The 24,308-nt window shown below is 38.3% G+C and overlaps 1 protein-coding gene across 2 annotated transcripts in view; it reads right to left on the reverse strand.

The window, feature by feature from the left end:
- Window positions 1-24,308, reverse strand: part of LOC128667160 (zinc finger MYM-type protein 1-like) — a 75,234-nt gene that overhangs the window by 22,828 nt on the left and 28,098 nt on the right. For both annotated transcript variants that reach the window (XM_053722090.1, XM_053722089.1), the window contains exons 9-10: window positions 23,300-23,404; window positions 22,535-22,648 (exon numbers count right to left, since the gene is read on the reverse strand). In XM_053722090.1, the coding sequence (XP_053578065.1) occupies window positions 22,535-22,648; window positions 23,300-23,404 (219 nt within the window). The remainder of the gene's footprint in view (window positions 1-22,534; window positions 22,649-23,299; window positions 23,405-24,308) is intronic.

Genomic DNA, 24,308 nt, shown 5'->3' on the forward strand with positions numbered 1-24,308 from the left:
GCTCTTGCTAATGTATAACATTAATACTACATGACAGGAAATAGTGCTGCCATCTAGTGCTCTTGCTAATGTATAACATTAGTACTACATGATAGGAAAAAGTGCTGCCATATAGTGCTCTTGTAAATGTATAACATTAGTACTACATGACAGGAAATAGTGCTGCCCTCTAGTGCTCTTGCTAATGTATAACATTAGCACTACATGACAGGAAATAGTGCTGCCATCTAATGCTCTTGCTAATGTATAACATTAGTACTACATGACAGGAAATAGTGCTGCCATCTAGTGCTCTTGCTAATGTATAACATTAGTACTACATGACAGGAAATAGTGCTGCCATCTAGTGCTCTTGCTAATGTATAACATTAGTACTACATGACAGGAAATAGTGCTGCCATCTAGTGCTCTTGCTAATGTATAACATTAGTACTACATGATAGGAAATAGTGCTGCCATATAGTGCTCTTGTAAATGTATAACATTAGTACTACATGACAGGAAATAGTGCTGCCATCTAGTGCTCTTGCTAATGTATAACATGGTTACTATATGACAGGAAATAGTGCTGTCATCTAGTGCTCTTGTAAATGTATAACATTAGTACTACATGACAGGAAATAGTGCTGCCATCTAGTGCTCTTGCTAATGTATAATATTAGTACTACATGACAGGAAATAGTGCTGCCCTCTAGTGCTCTTGCTAATGTATAACATTAGCACTACATGACAGGAAATAGTGCTGCCATCTAGTGTTCTTGCTAATGTATAACATGGTTACTATATGACAGGAAATAGTGCTGTCATCTAATGCTCTTGCTAATGTATAACATTAGCACTACATGACAGGAAATAGTGCTGCCCTCTAGTGCTCTTGCTAATGTATAACATTAGCACTACATGACAGGAAATAGTGCTGCCATCTAGTGCTCTTGCTAATGTATAACATTAGTACTACATGACAGGAACTAGTGCTGCCATCTAGTGCTCTTGCTAATGTATAACATTAGTACTACATGACAGGAAATAGTGGTGTCATCTAGTGCTCTTGCTAATGTATAACATTAGTACTACATGACAGGAAATAGTGCTGCCATCTAGTGCTCTTGCTAATGTATAACATTAGTACTACATGACAGGAAATAGTGCTGCCATCTAGTGCTCTTGCTAATGTATAACATTAGTACTACATGACAGGAAATAGTGCTGCCATCTAGTGCTCTTGCTAATGTATAACATTAGTACTACATGACAGGAAATAGTGCTGCCCTCTAGTGCTCTTGCTAATGTATAACATTAGTACTACATGACAGGAAATATTGCTGCCATCTAGTGCTCTTGCTAATGTATAACATTAGCACTACATGACAGGAAATAGTGCTGCCATCTAGTGCTCTTGCTAACGTATAACATTAGTACTACATGACAGGAAATAGTGCTGCCATCTAGTGCTCTTGCTACTGTATAACATTAGTACTACATGACAGGAAATAGTGCTGCCCTCTAGTGCTCTTGCTAATGTGTAACATTAGTACTACATGACAGGAAATAGTGCTGTCATCTAGTGATCTTGCTAATGTATAACATTAGCACTACATGACAGGAAATAGTGCTGCCCTCTAGTGCTCTTGCTAATGTATAACAGTAGTACTACATGACAGGAAATAGTGCTGCCCTCTAATGCTCTTGCTAATGTATAACATTAGTACTACATGACAGGAAATAGTGCTGCACTCTAGTGCTCCTGCTAATGTATAACATTAGTACTGCATGACAGGAAATAGTGCTGCCCTCTAGTGCTCTTGCTAATGTATAACATTAGTACTGCATGACAGGAAATAGTGCTGCCCTCTAGTGCTCTTGCTAATGTATAACATTAGTACTGCATGACAGGAAATAGTGCTGCCCTCTAGTGCTCTTGCTAATGTATAACATTAGTACTATATGACAGGAAATAGTGCTGCCCTCTAGTGCTCTTGTTAATATATAACATTAGTACTACATGACAGGAAATAGTGCTGCCATCTAGTGCTCTTGCTAATGTATAATATTAGCGCTACATGACAGTAAATAGTGCTGCCATCTAGTGCTCTTGCTAATGTATAACATTAGCACTACATGACAGGAAATAGTGCTGCCCTCTAGTGCTCTTGCTACTGTATAACATTAGTACTACATGACAGGAAATAGTGCTGACATCTAGTGTTCTTGCTAATGTATAGCATTAATACTACATGACAGGAAATAGTGCTGCCATATAGTGCTCTTGCTAATGTATAACATTAGTACTACATGACAGGAAATAGTGCTGCCATATAGTGCTCTTGCTAATGTATAACATTAGTACTACATGACAGGAAATAGTGCTGCCATCTAGTGCTCTTGCTAATGTATAACATTAGTACTACATGATAGGAAATAGTGCTGCCCTCTAGTGCTCTTGCTAATGTATAACATTAGTACTACATGACAGGAAATAGTGCTGCCCTCTAGTGCTCCTGCTAATGTATAAAATTAGTACTACATGACATGAAATAGTGCTGCCATCTAGTGCTCTTGCTAATGTATAACAGTAGTACTACATGACAGGAAATAGTGCTGCCCTCTAATGCTCTTGCTACTGTATAACATTAGTACTACATGACAGGAAATAGTGCTGCACTCTAGTGCTCCTGCTAATGTATAACATTAGTACTGCATGACAGGAAATAGTGCTGCCCTCTAGTGCTCTTGCTAATGTATAACATTAGTACTGCATGACAGGAAATAGTGCTGCCCTCTAGTGCTCTTGCTAATGTATAACATTAGTACTGCATGACAGGAAATAGTGCTGCCCTCTAGTGCTCTTGCTAATGTATAACATTAGTACTATATGACAGGAAATAGTGCTGCCCTCTAGTGCTCTTGTTAATATATAACATTAGTACTACATGACAGGAAATAGTGCTGCCATCTAGTGCTCTTGCTAATGTATAACATTAGCACTACATGTCAGGAAATAGTGCTGAAACCTAGTGCTCTTGCTAATGTATAATATTAGCGCTACATGACAGTAAATAGTGCTGCCATCTAGTGCTCTTGCTAATGTATAACATTAGCACTATATGACAGGAAATAGTGCTGCCCTCTAGTGCTCTTGCTACTGTATAACATTAGTACTACATGACAGGAAATAGTGCTGACATCTAGTGTTCTTGCTAATGTATAACATTAATACTACATGACAGGAAATAGTGCTGCCCTCTAGTGCTCTTGCTAATGTATAACATTAGTACTACATGACAGGAAATAGTGCTGCCATCTAGTGCTCTTGCTAATGTATAACATTAGTACTACATGACAGGAAATAGTGCTTCCATCTAGTGCTCTTGCTAATGTATAACATTAGTACTACATGACAGGAAATAGTGCTGCCATCTAGTGCTCTTGCTAATGTATAACATTAGTACTACATGACAGGAAATAGTGCTGCCATCTAGTGCTCTTGCTAATGTATAACATTAGTACTACATGACAGGAAATAGTGCTGCCCTCTAGTGCTCTTGCTAATGTATAACATTAGTACTACATGACAGGAAATAGTGCTGCCCTCTAGTGCTCCTGCTAATGTATAACATTAGTACTACATGACAGGAAATAGTGCTGCCATCTAGTGCTCTTGCTAATGTATAACATTAGTACTACATGACAGGAAATAGTGCTGCCATCTAGTGCTCTTGCTAATGTATAACATTAGTACTACATGACAGGAAATAGTGCTGCCATCTAGTACTCTTGCTAATGTATAACATTTGTACTACATGACAGGAAATAGTGCTGCCATCTAGTGCTCTTGCTAATGTATAACATTAGTACTACATGATAGGAAATAGTGCTGCCATATAGTGCTCTTGTAAATGTATAACATTAGTACTACATGGCAGGAAATAGTGCTGCCCTCTAGTGCTCTTGCTAATGTATAACATTAGCACTACATGACAGGAAATAGTGCTGCCATCTAATGCTCTTGCTAATGTATAACATTAGTACTACATGACAGGAAATAGTGCTGTCATCTAATGCTCTTGCTAATGTATAACATTAGCACTACATGACAGGAAATAGTGCTGCCCTCTAGTGCTCTTGCTAATGTATAACATTAGCACTACATGACAGGAAATAGTGCTGCCCTCTAGTGCTCTTGCTAATGTATAACATTAGTACTGCATGACAGGAAATAGTGCTGCCCTCTAGTGCTCTTGCTAATGTATAACATTAGTACTGCATGACAGGAAATAGTGCTGCCCTCTAGTGCTCTTGCTAATGTATAACATTAGTACTGCATGACAGGAAATAGTGCTGCCCTCTAGTGCTCTTGCTAATGTATAACATTAGTACTGCATGACAGGAAATAGTGCTGCCCTCTAGTGCTCTTGCTAATGTATAACATTAGTACTACATGACATGAAATAGTGCTGCCCTCTAGTGCTCTTGTTAATATATAACATTAGTACTACATGACAGGAAATAGTGCTGCCATCTAGTGCTCTTGCTAATGTATAACATTAGCGCTACATGACAGTAAATAGTGCTGCCATCTAGTGCTCTTGCTAATGTATAACATTAGCACTACATGACAGGAAATAGTGCTGCCCTCTAGTGCTCTTGCTACTGTATAACATTAGTACTACATGACAGGAAGTAGTGCTGACATCTAGTGTTCTTGCTAATGTATAACATTAATACTACATGACAGGAAATAGTGCTGCCCTCTAGTGCTCTTGCTAATGTATAACATTAGTACTACATGACAGGAAATAGTGCTCCATCTAGTGCTCTTGCTAATGTATAACATTAGTACTACATGACAGGAAATAGTGCTGCCATCTAGTGCTCTTGCTAATGTATAACATTAGTACTACATGACAAGAAATAGTGCTGCCATCTAGTGCTCTTGCTAATGTATAACATTAGTACTACATGACAGGAAATAGTGCTGCCATCTAGTGCTCTTGCTAATGTATAACATTAATACTACATGACAGGAAATAGTGCTGCCATCTAGTGCTCTTGCTAATGTATAACATTAGTACTACATGATAGGAAATAGTGCTGCCATATAGTGCTCTTGTAAATGTATAACATTAGTACTACATGACAGGAAATAGTGCTGCCCTCTAGTGCTCTTGCTAATGTATAACATTAGCACTACATGACAGGAAATAGTGCTGCCATCTAATGCTCTTGCTAATGTATAACATTAGTACTACATGACAGGAAATAGTGCTGCCATCTAGTGCTCTTGCTAATGTATAATATTAGTACTACATGACAGGAACTAGTGCTGCCATCTAGTGCTCTTGCTAATGTATAACATTAGTACTACATGACAGGAAATAGTGGTGTCATCTAGTGCTCTTGCTAATGTATAACATTAGTACTACATGACAGGAAATAGTGCTGCCATCTAGTGCTCTTGCTAATGTATAACATTAGTACTACATGACAGGAAATAGTGCTGCCATCTAGTGCTCTTGCTAATGTATAACATTAGTACTACATGACAGGAAATAGTGCTGCCATCTAGTGCTCTTGCTAATGTATAACATTAGTACTACATGACAGGAAATAGTGCTGCCCTCTAGTGCTCTAGCTAATGTATAACATTAGTACTACATGACAGGAAATAGTGCTGCCATCTAGTGCTCTTGCTAATGTATAACATTAGCACTACATGACAGGAAATAGTGCTGCCATCTAGTGCTCTTGCTAACGTATAACATTAGTACTACATGACAGGAAATAGTGCTGCCATCTAGTGCTCTTGCTACTGTATAACATTAGTACTACATGACAGGAAATAGTGCTGCCCTCTAGTGCTCTTGCTAATGTGTAACATTAGTACTACATGACAGGAAATAGTGCTGTCATCTAGTGATCTTGCTAATGTATAACATTAGCACTACATGACAGGAAATAGTGCTGCCCTCTAGTGCTCTTGCTAATGTATAACAGTAGTACTACATGACAGGAAATAGTGCTGCCCTCTAGTGCTCTTGCTAATGTATAACATTAGTACTACATGACAGGAAATAGTGCTGCCCTCTAGTGCTCTTGCTAATGTATAACATTAGTACTGCATGACAGGAAATAGTGCTGCCCTCTAGTGCTCTTGCTAATGTATAACATTAGTACTATATGACAGGAAATAGTGCTGCCCTCTAGTGCTCTTGTTAATATATAACATTAGTACTACATGACAGGAAATAGTGCTGCCATCTAGTGCTCTTGCTAATGTATAATATTAGCGCTACATGACAGTAAATAGTGCTGCCATCTAGTGCTCTTGCTAATGTATAACATTAGCACTACATGACAGGAAATAGTGCTGCCCTCTAGTGCTCTTGCTACTGTATAACATTAGTACTACATGACAGGAAATAGTGCTGACATCTAGTGTTCTTGCTAATGTATAGCATTAATACTACATGACAGGAAATAGTGCTGCCATATAGTGCTCTTGCTAATGTATAACATTAGTACTACATGACAGGAAATAGTGCTGCCATATAGTGCTCTTGCTAATGTATAACATTAGTACTACATGACAGGAAATAGTGCTGCCATCTAGTGCTCTTGCTAATGTATAACATTAGTACTACATGATAGGAAATAGTGCTGCCCTCTAGTGCTCTTGCTAATGTATAACATTAGTACTACATGACAGGAAATAGTGCTGCCCTCTAGTGCTCCTGCTAATGTATAAAATTAGTACTACATGACAGGAAATAGTGCTGCCATCTAGTGCTCTTGCTAATGTATAACAGTAGTACTACATGACAGGAAATAGTGCTGCCCTCTAATGCTCTTGCTACTGTATAACATTACATGATAGGAAATAGTGCTGCCATATAGTGCTCTTGTAAATGTATAACATTAGTACTACATGACAGGAAATAGTGCTGCCCTCTAGTGCTCTTGCTAATGTATAACATTAGCACTACATGACAGGAAATAGTGCTGCCATCTAATGCTCTTGCTAATGTATAACATTAGTACTACATGACAGGAAATAGTGCTGCCATCTAGTGCTCTTGCTAATGTATAACATTAGTACTACATGACAGGAACTAGTGCTGCCATCTAGTGCTCTTGCTAATGTATAACATTAGTACTACATGACAGGAAATAGTGGTGTCATCTAGTGCTCTTGCTAATGTATAACATTAGTACTACATGACAGGAAATAGTGCTGCCATCTAGTGCTCTTGCTAATGTATAACATTAGTACTACATGACAGGAAATAGTGCTGCCATCTAGTGCTCTTGCTAATGTATAACATTAGTACTACATGACAGGAAATAGTGCTGCCATCTAGTGCTCTTGCTAATGTATAACATTAGTACTACATGACAGGAAATAGTGCTGCCCTCTAGTGCTCTAGCTAATGTATAACATTAGTACTACATGACAGGAAATATTGCTGCCATCTAGTGCTCTTGCTAATGTATAACATTAGCACTACATGACAGGAAATAGTGCTGCCATCTAGTGCTCTTGCTAACGTATAACATTAGTACTACATGACAGGAAATAGTGCTGCCATCTAGTGCTCTTGCTACTGTATAACATTAGTACTACATGACAGGAAATAGTGCTGCCCTCTAGTGCTCTTGCTAATGTGTAACATTAGTACTACATGACAGGAAATAGTGCTGTCATCTAGTGATCTTGCTAATGTATAACATTAGCACTACATGACAGGAAATAGTGCTGCCCTCTAGTGCTCTTGCTAATGTATAACAGTAGTACTACATGACAGGAAATAGTGCTGCCCTCTAGTGCTCTTGCTAATGTATAACATTAGTACTGCATGACAGGAAATAGTGCTGCCCTCTAGTGCTCTTGCTAATGTATAACATTAGTACTGCATGACAGGAAATAGTGCTGCCCTCTAGTGCTCTTGCTAATGTATAACATTAGTACTATATGACAGGAAATAGTGCTGCCCTCTAGTGCTCTTGTTAATATATAACATTAGTACTACATGACAGGAAATAGTGCTGCCATCTAGTGCTCTTGCTAATGTATAATATTAGCGCTACATGACAGTAAATAGTGCTGCCATCTAGTGCTCTTGCTAATGTATAACATTAGCACTACATGACAGGAAATAGTGCTGCCCTCTAGTGCTCTTGCTACTGTATAACATTAGTACTACATGACAGGAAATAGTGCTGACATCTAGTGTTCTTGCTAATGTATAGCATTAATACTACATGACAGGAAATAGTGCTGCCATATAGTGCTCTTGCTAATGTATAACATTAGTACTACATGACAGGAAATAGTGCTGCCATATAGTGCTCTTGCTAATGTATAACATTAGTACTACATGACAGGAAATAGTGCTGCCATCTAGTGCTCTTGCTAATGTATAACATTAGTACTACATGATAGGAAATAGTGCTGCCCTCTAGTGCTCTTGCTAATGTATAACATTAGTACTACATGACAGGAAATAGTGCTGCCCTCTAGTGCTCCTGCTAATGTATAAAATTAGTACTACATGACAGGAAATAGTGCTGCCATCTAGTGCTCTTGCTAATGTATAACAGTAGTACTACATGACAGGAAATAGTGCTGCCCTCTAATGCTCTTGCTACTGTATAACATTAGTACTACATGACAGGAAATAGTGCTGCACTCTAGTGCTCCTGCTAATGTATAACATTAGTACTGCATGACAGGAAATAGTGCTGCCCTCTAGTGCTCTTGCTAATGTATAACATTAGTACTGCATGACAGGAAATAGTGCTGCCCTCTAGTGCTCTTGCTAATGTATAACATTAGTACTGCATGACAGGAAATAGTGCTGCCCTCTAGTGCTCTTGCTAATGTATAACATTAGTACTATATGACAGGAAATAGTGCTGCCCTCTAGTGCTCTTGTTAATATATAACATTAGTACTACATGACAGGAAATAGTGCTGCCATCTAGTGCTCTTGCTAATGTATAACATTAGCACTACATGTCAGGAAATAGTGCTGCCATCTAGTGCTCTTGCTAATGTATAATATTAGCGCTACATGACAGTAAATAGTGCTGCCATCTAGTGCTCTTGCTAATGTATAACATTAGCACTATATGACAGGAAATAGTGCTGCCCTCTAGTGCTCTTGCTACTGTATAACATTAGTACTATATGACAGGAAATAGTGCTGCCCTCTAGTGCTCTTGTTAATATATAACATTAGTACTACATGACAGGAAATAGTGCTGCCATCTAGTGCTCTTGCTAATGTATAACATTAGCACTACATGTCAGGAAATAGTGCTGCCATCTAGTGCTCTTGCTAATGTATAATATTAGCGCTACATGACAGTAAATAGTGCTGCCATCTAGTGCTCTTGCTAATGTATAACATTAGCACTATATGACAGGAAATAGTGCTGCCCTCTAGTGCTCTTGCTACTGTATAACATTAGTACTGCATGACAGGAAATAGTGCTGCCCTCTAGTGCTCTTGCTAATGTATAACATTAGTACTGCATGACAGGAAATAGTGCTGCCCTCTAGTGCTCTTGCTAATGTATAACATTAGTACTATATGACAGGAAATAGTGCTGCCCTCTAGTGCTCTTGTTAATATATAACATTAGTACTACATGACAGGAAATAGTGCTGCCATCTAGTGCTCTTGCTAATGTATAATATTAGCGCTACATGACAGTAAATAGTGCTGCCATCTAGTGCTCTTGCTAATGTATAACATTAGCACTACATGACAGGAAATAGTGCTGCCCTCTAGTGCTCTTGCTACTGTATAACATTAGTACTACATGACAGGAAATAGTGCTGACATCTAGTGTTCTTGCTAATGTATAGCATTAATACTACATGACAGGAAATAGTGCTGCCATATAGTGCTCTTGCTAATGTATAACATTAGTACTACATGACAGGAAATAGTGCTGCCATATAGTGCTCTTGCTAATGTATAACATTAGTACTACATGACAGGAAATAGTGCTGCCATCTAGTGCTCTTGCTAATGTATAACATTAGTACTACATGATAGGAAATAGTGCTGCCCTCTAGTGCTCTTGCTAATGTATAACATTAGTACTACATGACAGGAAATAGTGCTGCCCTCTAGTGCTCCTGCTAATGTATAAAATTAGTACTACATGACAGGAAATAGTGCTGCCATCTAGTGCTCTTGCTAATGTATAACAGTAGTACTACATGACAGGAAATAGTGCTGCCCTCTAATGCTCTTGCTACTGTATAACATTAGTACTACATGACAGGAAATAGTGCTGCACTCTAGTGCTCCTGCTAATGTATAACATTAGTACTGCATGACAGGAAATAGTGCTGCCCTCTAGTGCTCTTGCTAATGTATAACATTAGTACTGCATGACAGGAAATAGTGCTGCCCTCTAGTGCTCTTGCTAATGTATAACATTAGTACTGCATGACAGGAAATAGTGCTGCCCTCTAGTGCTCTTGCTAATGTATAACATTAGTACTATATGACAGGAAATAGTGCTGCCCTCTAGTGCTCTTGTTAATATATAACATTAGTACTACATGACAGGAAATAGTGCTGCCATCTAGTGCTCTTGCTAATGTATAACATTAGCACTACATGTCAGGAAATAGTGCTGCCATCTAGTGCTCTTGCTAATGTATAATATTAGCGCTACATGACAGTAAATAGTGCTGCCATCTAGTGCTCTTGCTAATGTATAACATTAGCACTATATGACAGGAAATAGTGCTGCCCTCTAGTGCTCTTGCTACTGTATAACATTAGTACTACATGACAGGAAATAGTGCTGACATCTAGTGTTCTTGCTAATGTATAACATTAATACTACATGACAGGAAATAGTGCTGCCCTCTAGTGCTCTTGCTAATGTATAACATTAGTACTACATGACAGGAAATAGTGCTGCCATCTAGTGCTCTTGCTAATGTATAACATTAGTACTACATGACAGGAAATAGTGCTTCCATCTAGTGCTCTTGCTAATGTATAACATTAGTACTACATGACAGGAAATAGTGCTGCCATCTAGTGCTCTTGCTAATGTATAACATTAGTACTACATGACAGGAAATAGTGCTGCCATCTAGTGCTCTTGCTAATGTATAACATTAGTACTACATGACAGGAAATAGTGCTGCCCTCTAGTGCTCTTGCTAATGTATAACATTAGTACTACATGACAGGAAATAGTGCTGCCCTCTAGTGCTCCTGCTAATGTATAACATTAGTACTACATGACAGGAAATAGTGCTGCCATCTAGTGCTCTTGCTAATGTATAACATTAGAACTACATGACAGGAAATAGTGCTGCCATCTAGTGCTCTTGCTAATGTATAACATTAGTACTACATGACAGGAAATAGTGCTGCCATCTAGTACTCTTGCTAATGTATAACATTTGTACTACATGACAGGAAATAGTGCTGCCATCTAGTGCTCTTGCTAATGTATAACATTAGTACTACATGATAGGAAATAGTGCTGCCATATAGTGCTCTTGTAAATGTATAACATTAGTACTACATGGCAGGAAATAGTGCTGCCCTCTAGTGCTCTTGCTAATGTATAACATTAGCACTACATGACAGGAAATAGTGCTGCCATCTAATGCTCTTGCTAATGTATAACATTAGTACTACATGACAGGAAATAGTGCTGTCATCTAATGCTCTTGCTAATGTATAACATTAGCACTACATGACAGGAAATAGTGCTGCCCTCTAGTGCTCTTGCTAATGTATAACATTAGCACTACATGACAGGAAATAGTGCTGCCCTCTAGTGCTCTTGCTAATGTATAACATTAGTACTACATGACAGGAAATAGTGCTGCCCTCTAGTGCTCTTGCTAATGTATAACATTAGTACTGCATGACAGGAAATAGTGCTGCCCTCTAGTGCTCTTGCTAATGTATAACATTAGTACTGCATGACAGGAAATAGTGCTGCCCTCTAGTGCTCTTGCTAATGTATAACATTAGTACTGCATGACAGGAAATAGTGCTGCCCTCTAGTGCTCTTGCTAATGTATAACATTAGTACTATATGACAGGAAATAGTGCTGCCCTCTAGTGCTCTTGTTAATATATAACATTAGTACTACATGACAGGAAATAGTGCTGCCATCTAGTGCTCTTGCTAATGTATAACATTAGCGCTACATGACAGTAAATAGTGCTGCCATCTAGTGCTCTTGCTAATGTATAACATTAGCACTACATGACAGGAAATAGTGCTGCCCTCTAGTGCTCTTGCTACTGTATAACATTAGTACTACATGACAGGAAGTAGTGCTGACATCTAGTGTTCTTGCTAATGTATAACATTAATACTACATGACAGGAAATAGTGCTGTCATCTAATGCTCTTGCTAATGTATAACATTAGCACTACATGACAGGAAATAGTGCTGCACTCTAGTGCTCTTGCTAATGTATAACATTAGCACTACATGACAGGAAATAGTGCTGCCCTCTAGTGCTCTTGCTAATGTATAACATTAGTACTGCATGACAGGAAATAGTGCTGCCCTCTAGTGCTCTTGCTAATGTATAACATTAGTACTGCATGACAGGAAATAGTGCTGCCCTCTAGTGCTCTTGCTAATGTATAACATTAGTACTGCATGACAGGAAATAGTGCTGCCCTCTAGTGCTCTTGCTAATGTATAACATTAGTACTATATGACAGGAAATAGTGCTGCCCTCTAGTGCTCTTGTTAATATATAACATTAGTACTACATGACAGGAAATAGTGCTGCCATCTAGTGCTCTTGCTAATGTATAACATTAGCGCTACATGACAGTAAATAGTGCTGCCATCTAGTGCTCTTGCTAATGTATAACATTAGCACTACATGACAGGAAATAGTGCTGCCCTCTAGTGCTCTTGCTACTGTATAACATTAGTACTACATGACAGGAAGTAGTGCTGACATCTAGTGTTCTTGCTAATGTATAACATTAATACTACATGACAGGAAATAGTGCTGCCCTCTAGTGCTCTTGCTAATGTATAACATTAGTACTACATGACAGGAAATAGTGCTCCATCTAGTGCTCTTGCTAATGTATAACATTAGTACTACATGACAGGAAATAGTGCTGCCATCTAGTGCTCTTGCTAATGTATAACATTAGTACTACATGACAGGAAATAGTGCTGCCATCTAGTGCTCTTGCTAATGTATAACATTAATACTACATGACAGGAAATAGTGCTGCCATCTAGTGCTCTTGCTAATGTATAACATTAGTACTACATGATAGGAAATAGTGCTGCCATATAGTGCTCTTGTAAATGTATAACATTAGTACTACATGACAGGAAATAGTGCTGCCCTCTAGTGCTCTTGCTAATGTATAACATTAGCACTACATGACAGGAAATAGTGCTGCCATCTAATGCTCTTGCTAATGTATAACATTAGTACTACATGACAGGAAATAGTGCTGCCATCTAGTGCTCTTGCTAATGTATAATATTAGTACTACATGACAGGAAATAGTGCTGCCATCTAGTGCTCTTGCTAATGTATAACATTAGTACTACATGACAGGAAATAGTGCTGCCATCTAGTGCTCTTGCTAATGTATAACATTAGTACTACATGATAGGAAATAGTGCTGCCATATAGTGCTCTTGTAAATGTATAACATTAGTACTACATGACAGGAAATAGTGCTGCCCTCTAGTGCTCTTGATAATGTATAATATTAGTACTACATGACAGGAAATAGTGCTGCCCTCTAGTGCTCTTGCTAATGTATAACATGGTTACTATATGACAGGAAATAGTGCTGTCATCTAATGCTCTTGCTAATGTATAACATTAGCACTACATGACAGGAAATAGTGCTGCCCTCTAGTGCTCTTGCTAATGTATAACATTAGCACTACATGACAGGAAATAGTGCTGCCATCTAGTGCTCTTGCTAATGTATAACATTAGTACTACATGACAGGAACTAGTGCTGCCATCTAGTGCTCTTGCTAATGTATAACATTAGTACTACATGACAGGAAATAGTGGTGTCATCTAGTGCTCTTGCTAATGTATAACATTAGTACTACATGACAGGAAATATTGCTGCCATCTAGTGCTCTTGCTAATGTATAACATTAGCACTACATGACAGGAAATAGTGCTGCCATCTAGTGCTCTTGCTAACGTATAACATTAGTACTACATGACAGGAAATAGTGCTGCCATCTAGTGCTCTTGCTACTGTATAACATTAGTACTACATGACAGGAAATAGTGCTGCCCTCTAGTGCTCTTGCTAATGTGTAACATTAGTACTACATGACAGGAAATAGTGCTGTCATCTAGTGATCTTGCTAATGTATAACATTAGCACTACATGACAGGAAATAGTGCTGCCCTCTAGTGCTCTTGCTAATGTATAACAGTAGTACTACATGACAGGAAATAGTGCTGCCCTCTAATGCTCTTGCTAATGTATAACATTAGTACTACATGACAGGAAATAGTGCTGCACTCTAGTGCTCCTGCTAATGTATAACATTAGTACTGCATGACAGGAAATAGTGCTGCCCTCTAGTGCTCTTGCTAATGTATAACATTAGTACTGCATGACAGGAAATAGTGCTGCCCTCTAGTGCTCTTGCTAATGTATAACATTAGTACTATATGACAGGAAATAGTGCTGCCCTCTAGTGCTCTTGTTAATATATAACATTAGTACTACATGACAGGAAATAGTGCTGCCATCTAGTGCTCTTGCTAATGTATAATATTAGCGCTACATGACAGTAAATAGTGCTGCCATCTAGTGCTCTTGCTAATGTATAACATTAGCACTACATGACAGGAAATAGTGCTGCCCTCTAGTGCTCTTGCTACTGTATAACATTAGTACTACATGACAGGAAATAGTGCTGACATCTAGTGTTCTTGCTAATGTATAACATTAATACTACATGACAGGAAATAGTGCTGCCCTCTAGTGCTCTTGCTAATGTATAACATTAGTACTACATGACAGGAAATAGTGCTGCCATCTAGTGCTCTTGCTAATGTATAACATTAGTACTACATGACAGGAAATAGTGCTGCCATCTAGTGCTCTTGCTAATGTATAACATTAGTACTACATGACAGGAAATAGTGCTGCCATATAGTGCTCTTGCTAATGTATAACATTAGTACTACATGACAGGAAATAGTGCTGCCATCTAGTGCTCTTGCTAATGTATAACATTAGTACTACATGACAGGAAATAGTGCTGCCATCTAGTGCTCTTGCTAATGTATAACATTAGTACTACATGATAGGAAATAGTGCTGCCCTCTAGTGCTCTTGCTAATGTATAACATTAGTACTACATGACAGGAAATAGTGCTGCCCTCTAGTGCTCCTGCTAATGTATAAAATTAGTACTACATGACAGGAAATAGTGCTGCCATCTAGTGCTCTTGCTAATGTATAACAGTAGTACTACATGACAGGAAATAGTGCTGCCCTCTAATGCTCTTGCTACTGTATAACATTAGTACTACATGACAGGAAATAGTGCTGCACTCTAGTGCTCCTGCTAATGTATAACATTAGTACTGCATGACAGGAAATAGTGCTGCCCTCTAGTGCTCTTGCTAATGTATAACATTAGTACTGCATGACAGGAAATAGTGCTGCCCTCTAGTGCTCTTGCTAATGTATAACATTAGTACTGCATGACAGGAAATAGTGCTGCCCTCTAGTGCTCTTGCTAATGTATAACATTAGTACTACATGACAGGAAATAGTGCTGCCATCTAGTGCTCTTGCTAATGTATAACATTAGTACTACATGATAGGAAATAGTGCTGCCCTCTAGTGCTCTTGCTAATGTATAACATTAGTACTACATGACAGGAAATAGTGCTGCCCTCTAGTGCTCCTGCTAATGTATAACATTAGTACTACATGACAGGAAATAGTGCTGCCATCTAGTGCTCTTGCTAATGTATAACATTAGTACTACATGACAGGAAATAGTGCTGCCCTCTAGTGCTCTTGCTAATGTATAACATTAGTACTACATAACAGGAAATAGTGCTGCCATCTAGTGCTCTTGTTAATGTATAACATTAGTACTACATGACAGGAAATAGTGCTGCCATCTAGTGCTCTTGCTAATGTATAACATTAGCACTACATGACAGGAAATAGTGCTGCCATCTAGTGCTCTTGCTAATGTATAACATTAGTACTACATTACAGGAAATAGTGCTGCCATCTAGTGCTCTTGCTAATGTATAACATTAGTACTACATTACAGGAAATAGTGCTGCCATCTAGTGCTCTTGCTAATGTATAACATTAGTACTACATTACAGGAAATAGTGCTGCCATCTACTGCTCTTGCTAATGTATAACATTAGTACTATATGACAGGAAATAGTGCTGCCCTCTAGTGCTCTTGTTAATATATAACATTAGCACTACATGTCAGGAAATAGTGCTGCCATCTAGTGCTCTTGCTAATGTATAACATTAGCGCTACATGACAGTAAATAGTGCTGCCATCTAGTGCTCTTGCTAATGTATAACATTAGCACTACATGACAGGAAATAGTGCTGCCCTCTAGTGCTCTTGCTACTGTATAACATTAGTACTACATGACAGGAAGTAGTGCTGACATCTAGTGTTCTTGCTAATGTATAACATTAATACTACATGACAGGAAATAGTGCTGCCCTCTAGTGCTCTTGCTAATGTATAACATTAGTACTACATGACAGGAAATAGTGCTCCATCTAGTGCTCTTGCTAATGTATAACATTAGTACTACATGACAGGAAATAGTGCTGCCATCTAGTGCTCTTGCTAATGTATAACAGTAGTACTACATGACAGGAAATAGTGCTGCCATCTAGTGCTCTTGCTAATGTATAACATTAGTACTACATGACAGGAAATAGTGCTGCCATCTAGTGCTCTTGCTAATGTATAACATTAATACTACATGACAGGAAATAGTGCTGCCATCTAGTGCTCTTGCTAATGTATAACATTAGTACTACATGATAGGAAATAGTGCTGCCATATAGTGCTCTTGTAAATGTATAACATTAGTACTACATGACAGGAAATAGTGCTGCCCTCTAGTGCTCTTGCTAATGTATAACATTAGCACTACATGACAGGAAATAGTGCTGCCATCTAATGCTCTTGCTAATGTATAACATTAGTACTACATGACAGGAAATAGTGCTGCCATCTAGTGCTCTTGCTAATGTTTAATATTAGTACTACATGACAGGAAATAGTGCTGCCATCTAGTGCTCTTGCTAATGTATAACATTAGTACTACATGACAGGAAATAGTGCTGCCATCTAGTGCTCTTGCTAATGTATAACATTAGTACTACATGATAGGAAATAGTGCTGCCATATAGTGCTCTTGTAAATGTATAACATTAGTACTACATGACAGGAAATAGTGCTGCCCTCTAGTGCTCTTGCTAATGTATAATATTAGTACTACATGACAGGAAATAGTGCTGCCCTCTAGTGCTCTTGCTAATGTATAACATGGTTACTATATGACAGGAAATAGTGCTGTCATCTAGTGCTCTTGTAAATGTATAACATTAGTACTACATGACAGGAAATAGTGCTGCCATCTAGTGCTCTTGCTAATGTATAATATTAGTACTACATGACAGGAAATAGTGCTGCCCTCTAGTGCTCTTGCTAATGTATAACATTAGCACTACATGACAGGAAATAGTGCTGCCATCTAGTGTTCTTGCTAATGTATAACATGGTTACTATATGACAGGAAATAGTGCTGTCATCTAATGCTCTTGCTAATGTATAACATTAGCACTACATGACAGGAAATAGTGCTGCCCTCTAGTGCTCTTGCTAATGTATAACATTAGCACTACATGACAGGAACTAGTGCTGCCATCTAGTGCTCTTGCTAATGTATAACATTAGTACTACATGACAGGAACTAGTGCTGCCATCTAGTGCTCTTGCTAATGTATAACATTAGTACTACATGACAGGAAATAGTGGTGTCATCTAGTGCTCTTGCTAATGTGTAACATTAGTACTACATGACAGGAAATAGTGCTGTCATCTAGTGATCTTGCTAATGTATAACATTAGTACTACATGACAGGAAATAGTGCTGCCATCTAGTGCTCTTGGTAATGTATAACATTAGCACTACATGTCAGGAAATAGTGCTGCCATCTAGTGCTCTTGCTAATGTATAACATTAGCGCTACATGACAGTAAATAGTGCTGCCATCTAGTGCTCTTGCTAATGTATAACATTAGCACTACATGACAGGAAATAGTGCTGCCATCTAGTGCTCTTGCTAATGTATAACATTAGTACTACATGACAGGAAATAGTGCTGCCATCTAGTGCTCTTGCTAATGTATAACATTAGTACTACATGACAGGAAATAGTGCTGCCATCTAGTGCTCTTGCTAATGTATAACATTAGTACTACATGACAGGAAATAGTGCTGCCATCTAGTGCTCTTGCTAATGTATAACATTAATACTACATGACAGGAAATAGTGCTGCCATCTAGTGCTCTTGCTAATGTATAACATTAGTACTACATGATAGGAAATAGTGCTGCCATATAGTGCTCTTGTAAATGTATAACATTAGTACTACATGACAGGAAATAGTGCTGCCCTCTAGTGCTCTTGCTAATGTATAACATTAGCACTACATGACAGGAAATAGTGCTGCCATCTAATGCTCTTGCTAATGTATAACATTAGTACTACATGACAGGAAATAGTGTTGCCATCTAGTGCTCTTGCTAATGTATAATATTAGTACTACATGACAGGAAATAGTGCTGCCATCTAGTGCTCTTGCTAATGTATAACATTAGTACTACATGACAGGAAATAGTGCTGCCATCTAGTGCTCTTGCTAATGTATAACATTAGTACTACATGATAGGAAATAGTGCTGCCATATAGTGCTCTTGTAAATGTATAACATTAGTACTACATGACAGGAAATAGTGCTGCCCTCTAGTGCTCTTGCTAATGTATAATATTAGAACTACATGACAGGAAATAGTGCTGCCCTCTAGTGCTCTTGCTAATGTATAACATGGTTACTATATGACAGGAAATAGTGCTGTCATCTAGTGCTCTTGTAAATGTATAACATTAGTACTACATGACAGGAAATAGTGCTGCCATCTAGTGCTCTTGCTAATGTATAATATTAGTACTACATGACAGGAAATAGTGCTGCCCTCTAGTGCTCTTGCTAATGTATAACATTAGCACTACATGACAGGAAATAGTGCTGCCATCTAGTGTTCTTGCTAATGTATAACATGGTTACTATATGACAGGAAATAGTGCTGTCATCTAATGCTCTTGCTAATGTATAACATTAGCACTACATGACAGGAAATAGTGCTGCCCTCTAGTGCTCTTGCTAATGTATAACATTAGCACTACATGACAGGAAATAGTGCTGCCATCTAGTGCTCTTGCTAATGTATAACATTAGTACTACATGACAGGAACTAGTGCTGCCATCTAGTGCTCTTGCTAATGTATAACATTAGTACTACATGACAGGAAATAGTGGTGTCATCTAGTGCTTTTGCTAATGTATAACATTAGTACTACATGACAGGAAATAGTGCTGCCATCTAGTGCTCTTGCTAATGTATAACATTAGTACTACATGACAGGAAATAGTGCTGCCATCTAGTGCTCTTTCTAATGTATAACATTAGTACTACATGACAGGACATAGTGCTGCCATCTAGTGCTCTTGCTAATGTATAACATTAGTACTACATGACAGGAAATAGTGCTGCCCTCTAGTGCTCTTGCTAATGTATAACATTAGTACTACATGACAGGAAATAGTGCTGCCCTCTAGTGCTCTTGCTAATGTATAACATTAGTACTACATGACAGGAAATAGTGCTGCCCTCTAATGCTCTTGCTGCTCTTGCTACTGTATAACATTAGTACTACATGACAGGAAATAGTGCTGCACTCTAGTGCTCCTGCTAATGTATAACATTAGTACTGCATGACAGGAAATAGTGCTGCCCTCTAGTGCTCTTGCTAATGTATAACATTAGTACTGCATGACAGGAAATAGTGCTGCCCTCTAGTGCTCTTGCTAATGTATAACATTAGTACTGCATGACAGGAAATAGTGCTGCCCTCTAGTGCTCTTGCTAATGTATAACATTAGTACTATATGACAGGAAATAGTGCTGCCCTCTAGTGCTCTTGTTAATATATAACATTAGTACTACATGACAGGAAATAGTGCTGCCATCTAGTGCTCTTGCTAATGTATAACATTAGCACTACATGTCAGGAAATAGTGCTGCCATCTAGTGATCTTGCTAATGTATAACATTAGCACTACATGACAGGAAATAGTGCTGCCCTCTAGTGCTCTTGCTAATGTATAACATTAGTACTACATGACAGGAAATAGTGCTGCCCTCTAGTGCTCTTGCTAATGTATAACATTAGCACTACATGACAGGAAATAGTGCTGCCCTCTAGTGCTCTTGCTAATGTATAACAGTAGTACTACATGACAGGAAATAGTGCTGCCCTCTAATGCTCTTGCTGCTCTTGCTACTGTATAACATTAATACTACATGACAGGAAATAGTGCTGCCCTCTAGTGCTCTTGCTAATGTATAACATTAGTACTACATGACAGGAAATAGTGCTGCCATCTAGTGCTCTTGCCAATGTATAACATTAGTACTACATGACAGGAAATAGTGCTGCCATCTAGTGCTCTTGCTAATGTATAACATTAGTACTACATGACAGGAAATAGTGCTGCCATCTAGTGCTCTTGCTAATGTATAACATTAGTACTACATGACAGGAAATAGTGCTGCCATCTAGTGCTCTTGCTAATGTATAACATTAGTACTACATGATAGGAAATAGTGCTGCCCTCTAGTGCTCTTGCTAATGTATAACATTATCACTAAATGACAGGAAATAGTGCTGCCCTCTAGTGCTCTTGCTAATGTATAACATTCTTGCAAAACTGATGCCATATAGTGCTCTAGACATGTGCACGTTCCTAACCTTAAAGGGACAGTCAAGTAAAAAATAAACTTTCATGATTCAGATAGGGCATGTCCTTTTGAACAACTTTCCAATTTACTTTTATCACCAATTTTGCTGCTCTTGGTATTTTTAGTTTAAAGCTAAACCTAGAAGGTTCTTAAGCTAATTTCTTAGACCTTGAAGGCCGCCTCTAATCTGAAAGCATTTTGACAGTTTTTCACCACTAGAGGTCATTAGTTCATGTGTTTCATATAGATAACAACATTGAGCTTATGCACGTGAAGCTCCAAGGAGTGAGCACTGATGCTAAAATGCAAGTCTGTAAAAAAAACCTGAAATAAAAGGGACAGTCTGCAGAGGCTTAGATACAAGGTAATCACAGAAGTAAAAAGTGTATTAATATAACTGTGCTGGTTCTGCAAAACTGGGGAATGGGTAATAAAGGGATTATCTACCTTTTTAAAAAACACAAATTCTGGTGTTGACTGTCCCTTTAAGCTTTCTTTTACTTTTCGACAAAGGATAAAAACAGAAAAAAGGAAATTTGATAATAGAAGCAAGTTGGAAAGTTATTTAAAATTGCTGCTCTGTCTGAATCATGAAAGACAAAATGTAAGTTTCATGTCCCTTTAAGAATGGACCCTTTACAATAAAGTATGGGTTTGAATTCTTCAGTGAAGGTTTAACATTCAGCAAGGGATGGGGCAGTCTCCACCAATAGAGAGATAGACGTGTATGTGGCAATACTGGTTGATGATCTACTGATTGTGATGTTTTGTTAGGTATAGGTGGATATTTAGGTATTTCTCAGAAAATGATCTGGATCTATGTTAAGGGCACACAGACAAAATCTGTCAGGCTGTCTTTGTCGTTAATAAAGTTGTTTTTTTTATGATGTTAATAAAGTTTTTTTTAGAGGGATATGAAACGGTGCTCCTTTAGTAAAACAATATATGTTAAATCAAAGTAAACATACAAAGAAACCGATTGTGCTAACCCCTTCCTGATGGTATTTATTTGTTATATCGGAACTAAGTTCCGATATAAACAAATAAGTAAAAAATTGAATCACGCGATCGTACGGCAGGAAGGGGTTAAAAACAGCAAACAACTTACTTGTTTTCTGGCAAAAAACAAACAAAAAACACACTTCGAAATTGGTGTAACCGCAATCTGCAGCTAGATAAAAGAGCTGACATGTTGAGAACTTAGTTGCATTCTGCCTCTCCTGAGCATGGACAAGAAATGTACCTGTTTCTCTAGCATTCACTGAACAGTAAGCCAGCTCAAGTCGCTCTAGAAAAAAACTTATACATTCAATGTCCACACCACCACTTGGACAAATGTGGATTTACTTATAGATGTATAAATGACCCTGTATCACAATATATCTTGTGTACAGTAACCAATTACTCACCAGGACTGGTGACATTAGTAGCGCCATTCTCCTTAGACTGCTGCTGCTTTCTCACACGAGTCTTAATGCCAGGCTCTGTCCTGGAAGTGCTTTCAGGTGCTGCGCTGACAGCTCCTGTAGATTTATATTTAAAGGGAAATAATAAAAGTCACTTATTTGCATAAATTAAATTACTAAGCCCTCACTGATATTTAAATTGAGTTTATGTGTTAAAACCCCCCAAAATGCAGTGTATGTAGTTCATAAATGGACCTTTAAACATAATCTCAGAACAGCCACACTAATATACTGTGGTCCAATGAAGAGCTCCTTATAATAATATTTACCTGCTAATTTATACTGCAGTGCCTCATCATTAACCCTTTCTTTTTAGTTTCTGAATTGTACAGCTCTAACTCACCCCAAACATTTCCTTCTATGTCTGTATCTATATCTACCTTAGCTTTGGTAGAATACAAGACTTTAACTCTCATTATCTGCTGGAGCAGGCCTAGAAGCAAATAAGCTGCTGTGAACTCAGTTAAAATACAATGCCTGTGTTTCTGATGCTAAACACTGATAAGGGGGGTGGATCAGACTACTCAGGACAGCATGGCTATGTAAGTAATTTAGCTTATTTTTGAAAATTATTTTAAAATACTTGCCAGCAATTTGTAAACATTTTTTATGCAAACTATTTTTACTTAATTAGCCCTTTAGGATATGCACAGATCTCACTGTTTTATAGGACTTTAAAGTGCTTGTACACAGTTATTAATCACTCACCGGAACTGGCGGCTTTAGAAGATTCCGTTTCCTTAGACACCTGCTGATTTGTCACAAGAGGCTGCTCCGTCCTGGATGGGGGTTCAGGAGCGGCACTGACGTATCCTGTGTGGTTATAAAGGGACATAACACTCACAATTAAAAATCTAATATTATTTAAAGGGACATGAAGAAACACTTTTTTTCATGATTTGGATACAGCAGCGATTTGAACAACTTTCTAATTAACTTCTATTATCAAATTTTCTCTGTTCTTTTGGTATCTATTGTTGAAAAAAGCTCAGGAGTGTGCACGTGTCTGGATCACTATATGGCAGCAGTTTTGCAAGAATGTTATCCATTTGCAAGAGCACTATATGGCAGCACTATGTCCTGTGATATAGTGCCCCAGACACCTACCTACGTAACTCTACAACACAGAATACCATGGGAACAAAGCAAATTTGATAATAGACGTAAACTGGAAACTTATTTTAAATTGTATTCTCCGTCTGAATCACAAAATACATTTTTGGGGTTTCATATCCCTTTAATACCTGTGAGGAGCCACAGGGGAAATCTTAAAGGTCCACAAATCCTTGGACCTCCAGTTGGTCACCAAGTATACAAATCCTTGGAACTCCAGTTGGTCACCAAGTATACAAATCCTTGGACCTCCAGTTGGTCACCAAGTATACAAATCCTTGGACCTCCAGTTGGTCACCAAGTATACAAATCCTTGGACCTCCAGTTGGTCACCAAGTATACAAATCCTTGGACCTCCAGTTGGTCACCAAGTATACAAATCCTTGGACCTCCAGTTGGTCACCAAGTATACAAATCCTTGGACCTCCAGTTGGTCACCAAGTATACAAATCCTTGGACCTCCAGTTGGTCACCAAGTATATAAGCGTATAGGTCAGAGGAGCCCAGGTAGGTTTATCTATAGGCAGGAATTGGACCAGGAAGAAGGTGCAGAGTGAGGGGTATATGGTCAGGGACGGAGTATTTAGCTCTCACACCCCATTGA

This window comes from Bombina bombina, chromosome 7 (genome assembly GCF_027579735.1).
Source record: "Bombina bombina isolate aBomBom1 chromosome 7, aBomBom1.pri, whole genome shotgun sequence".
NCBI classification, from domain to species: Eukaryota; Metazoa; Chordata; class Amphibia; order Anura; family Bombinatoridae; genus Bombina; species Bombina bombina.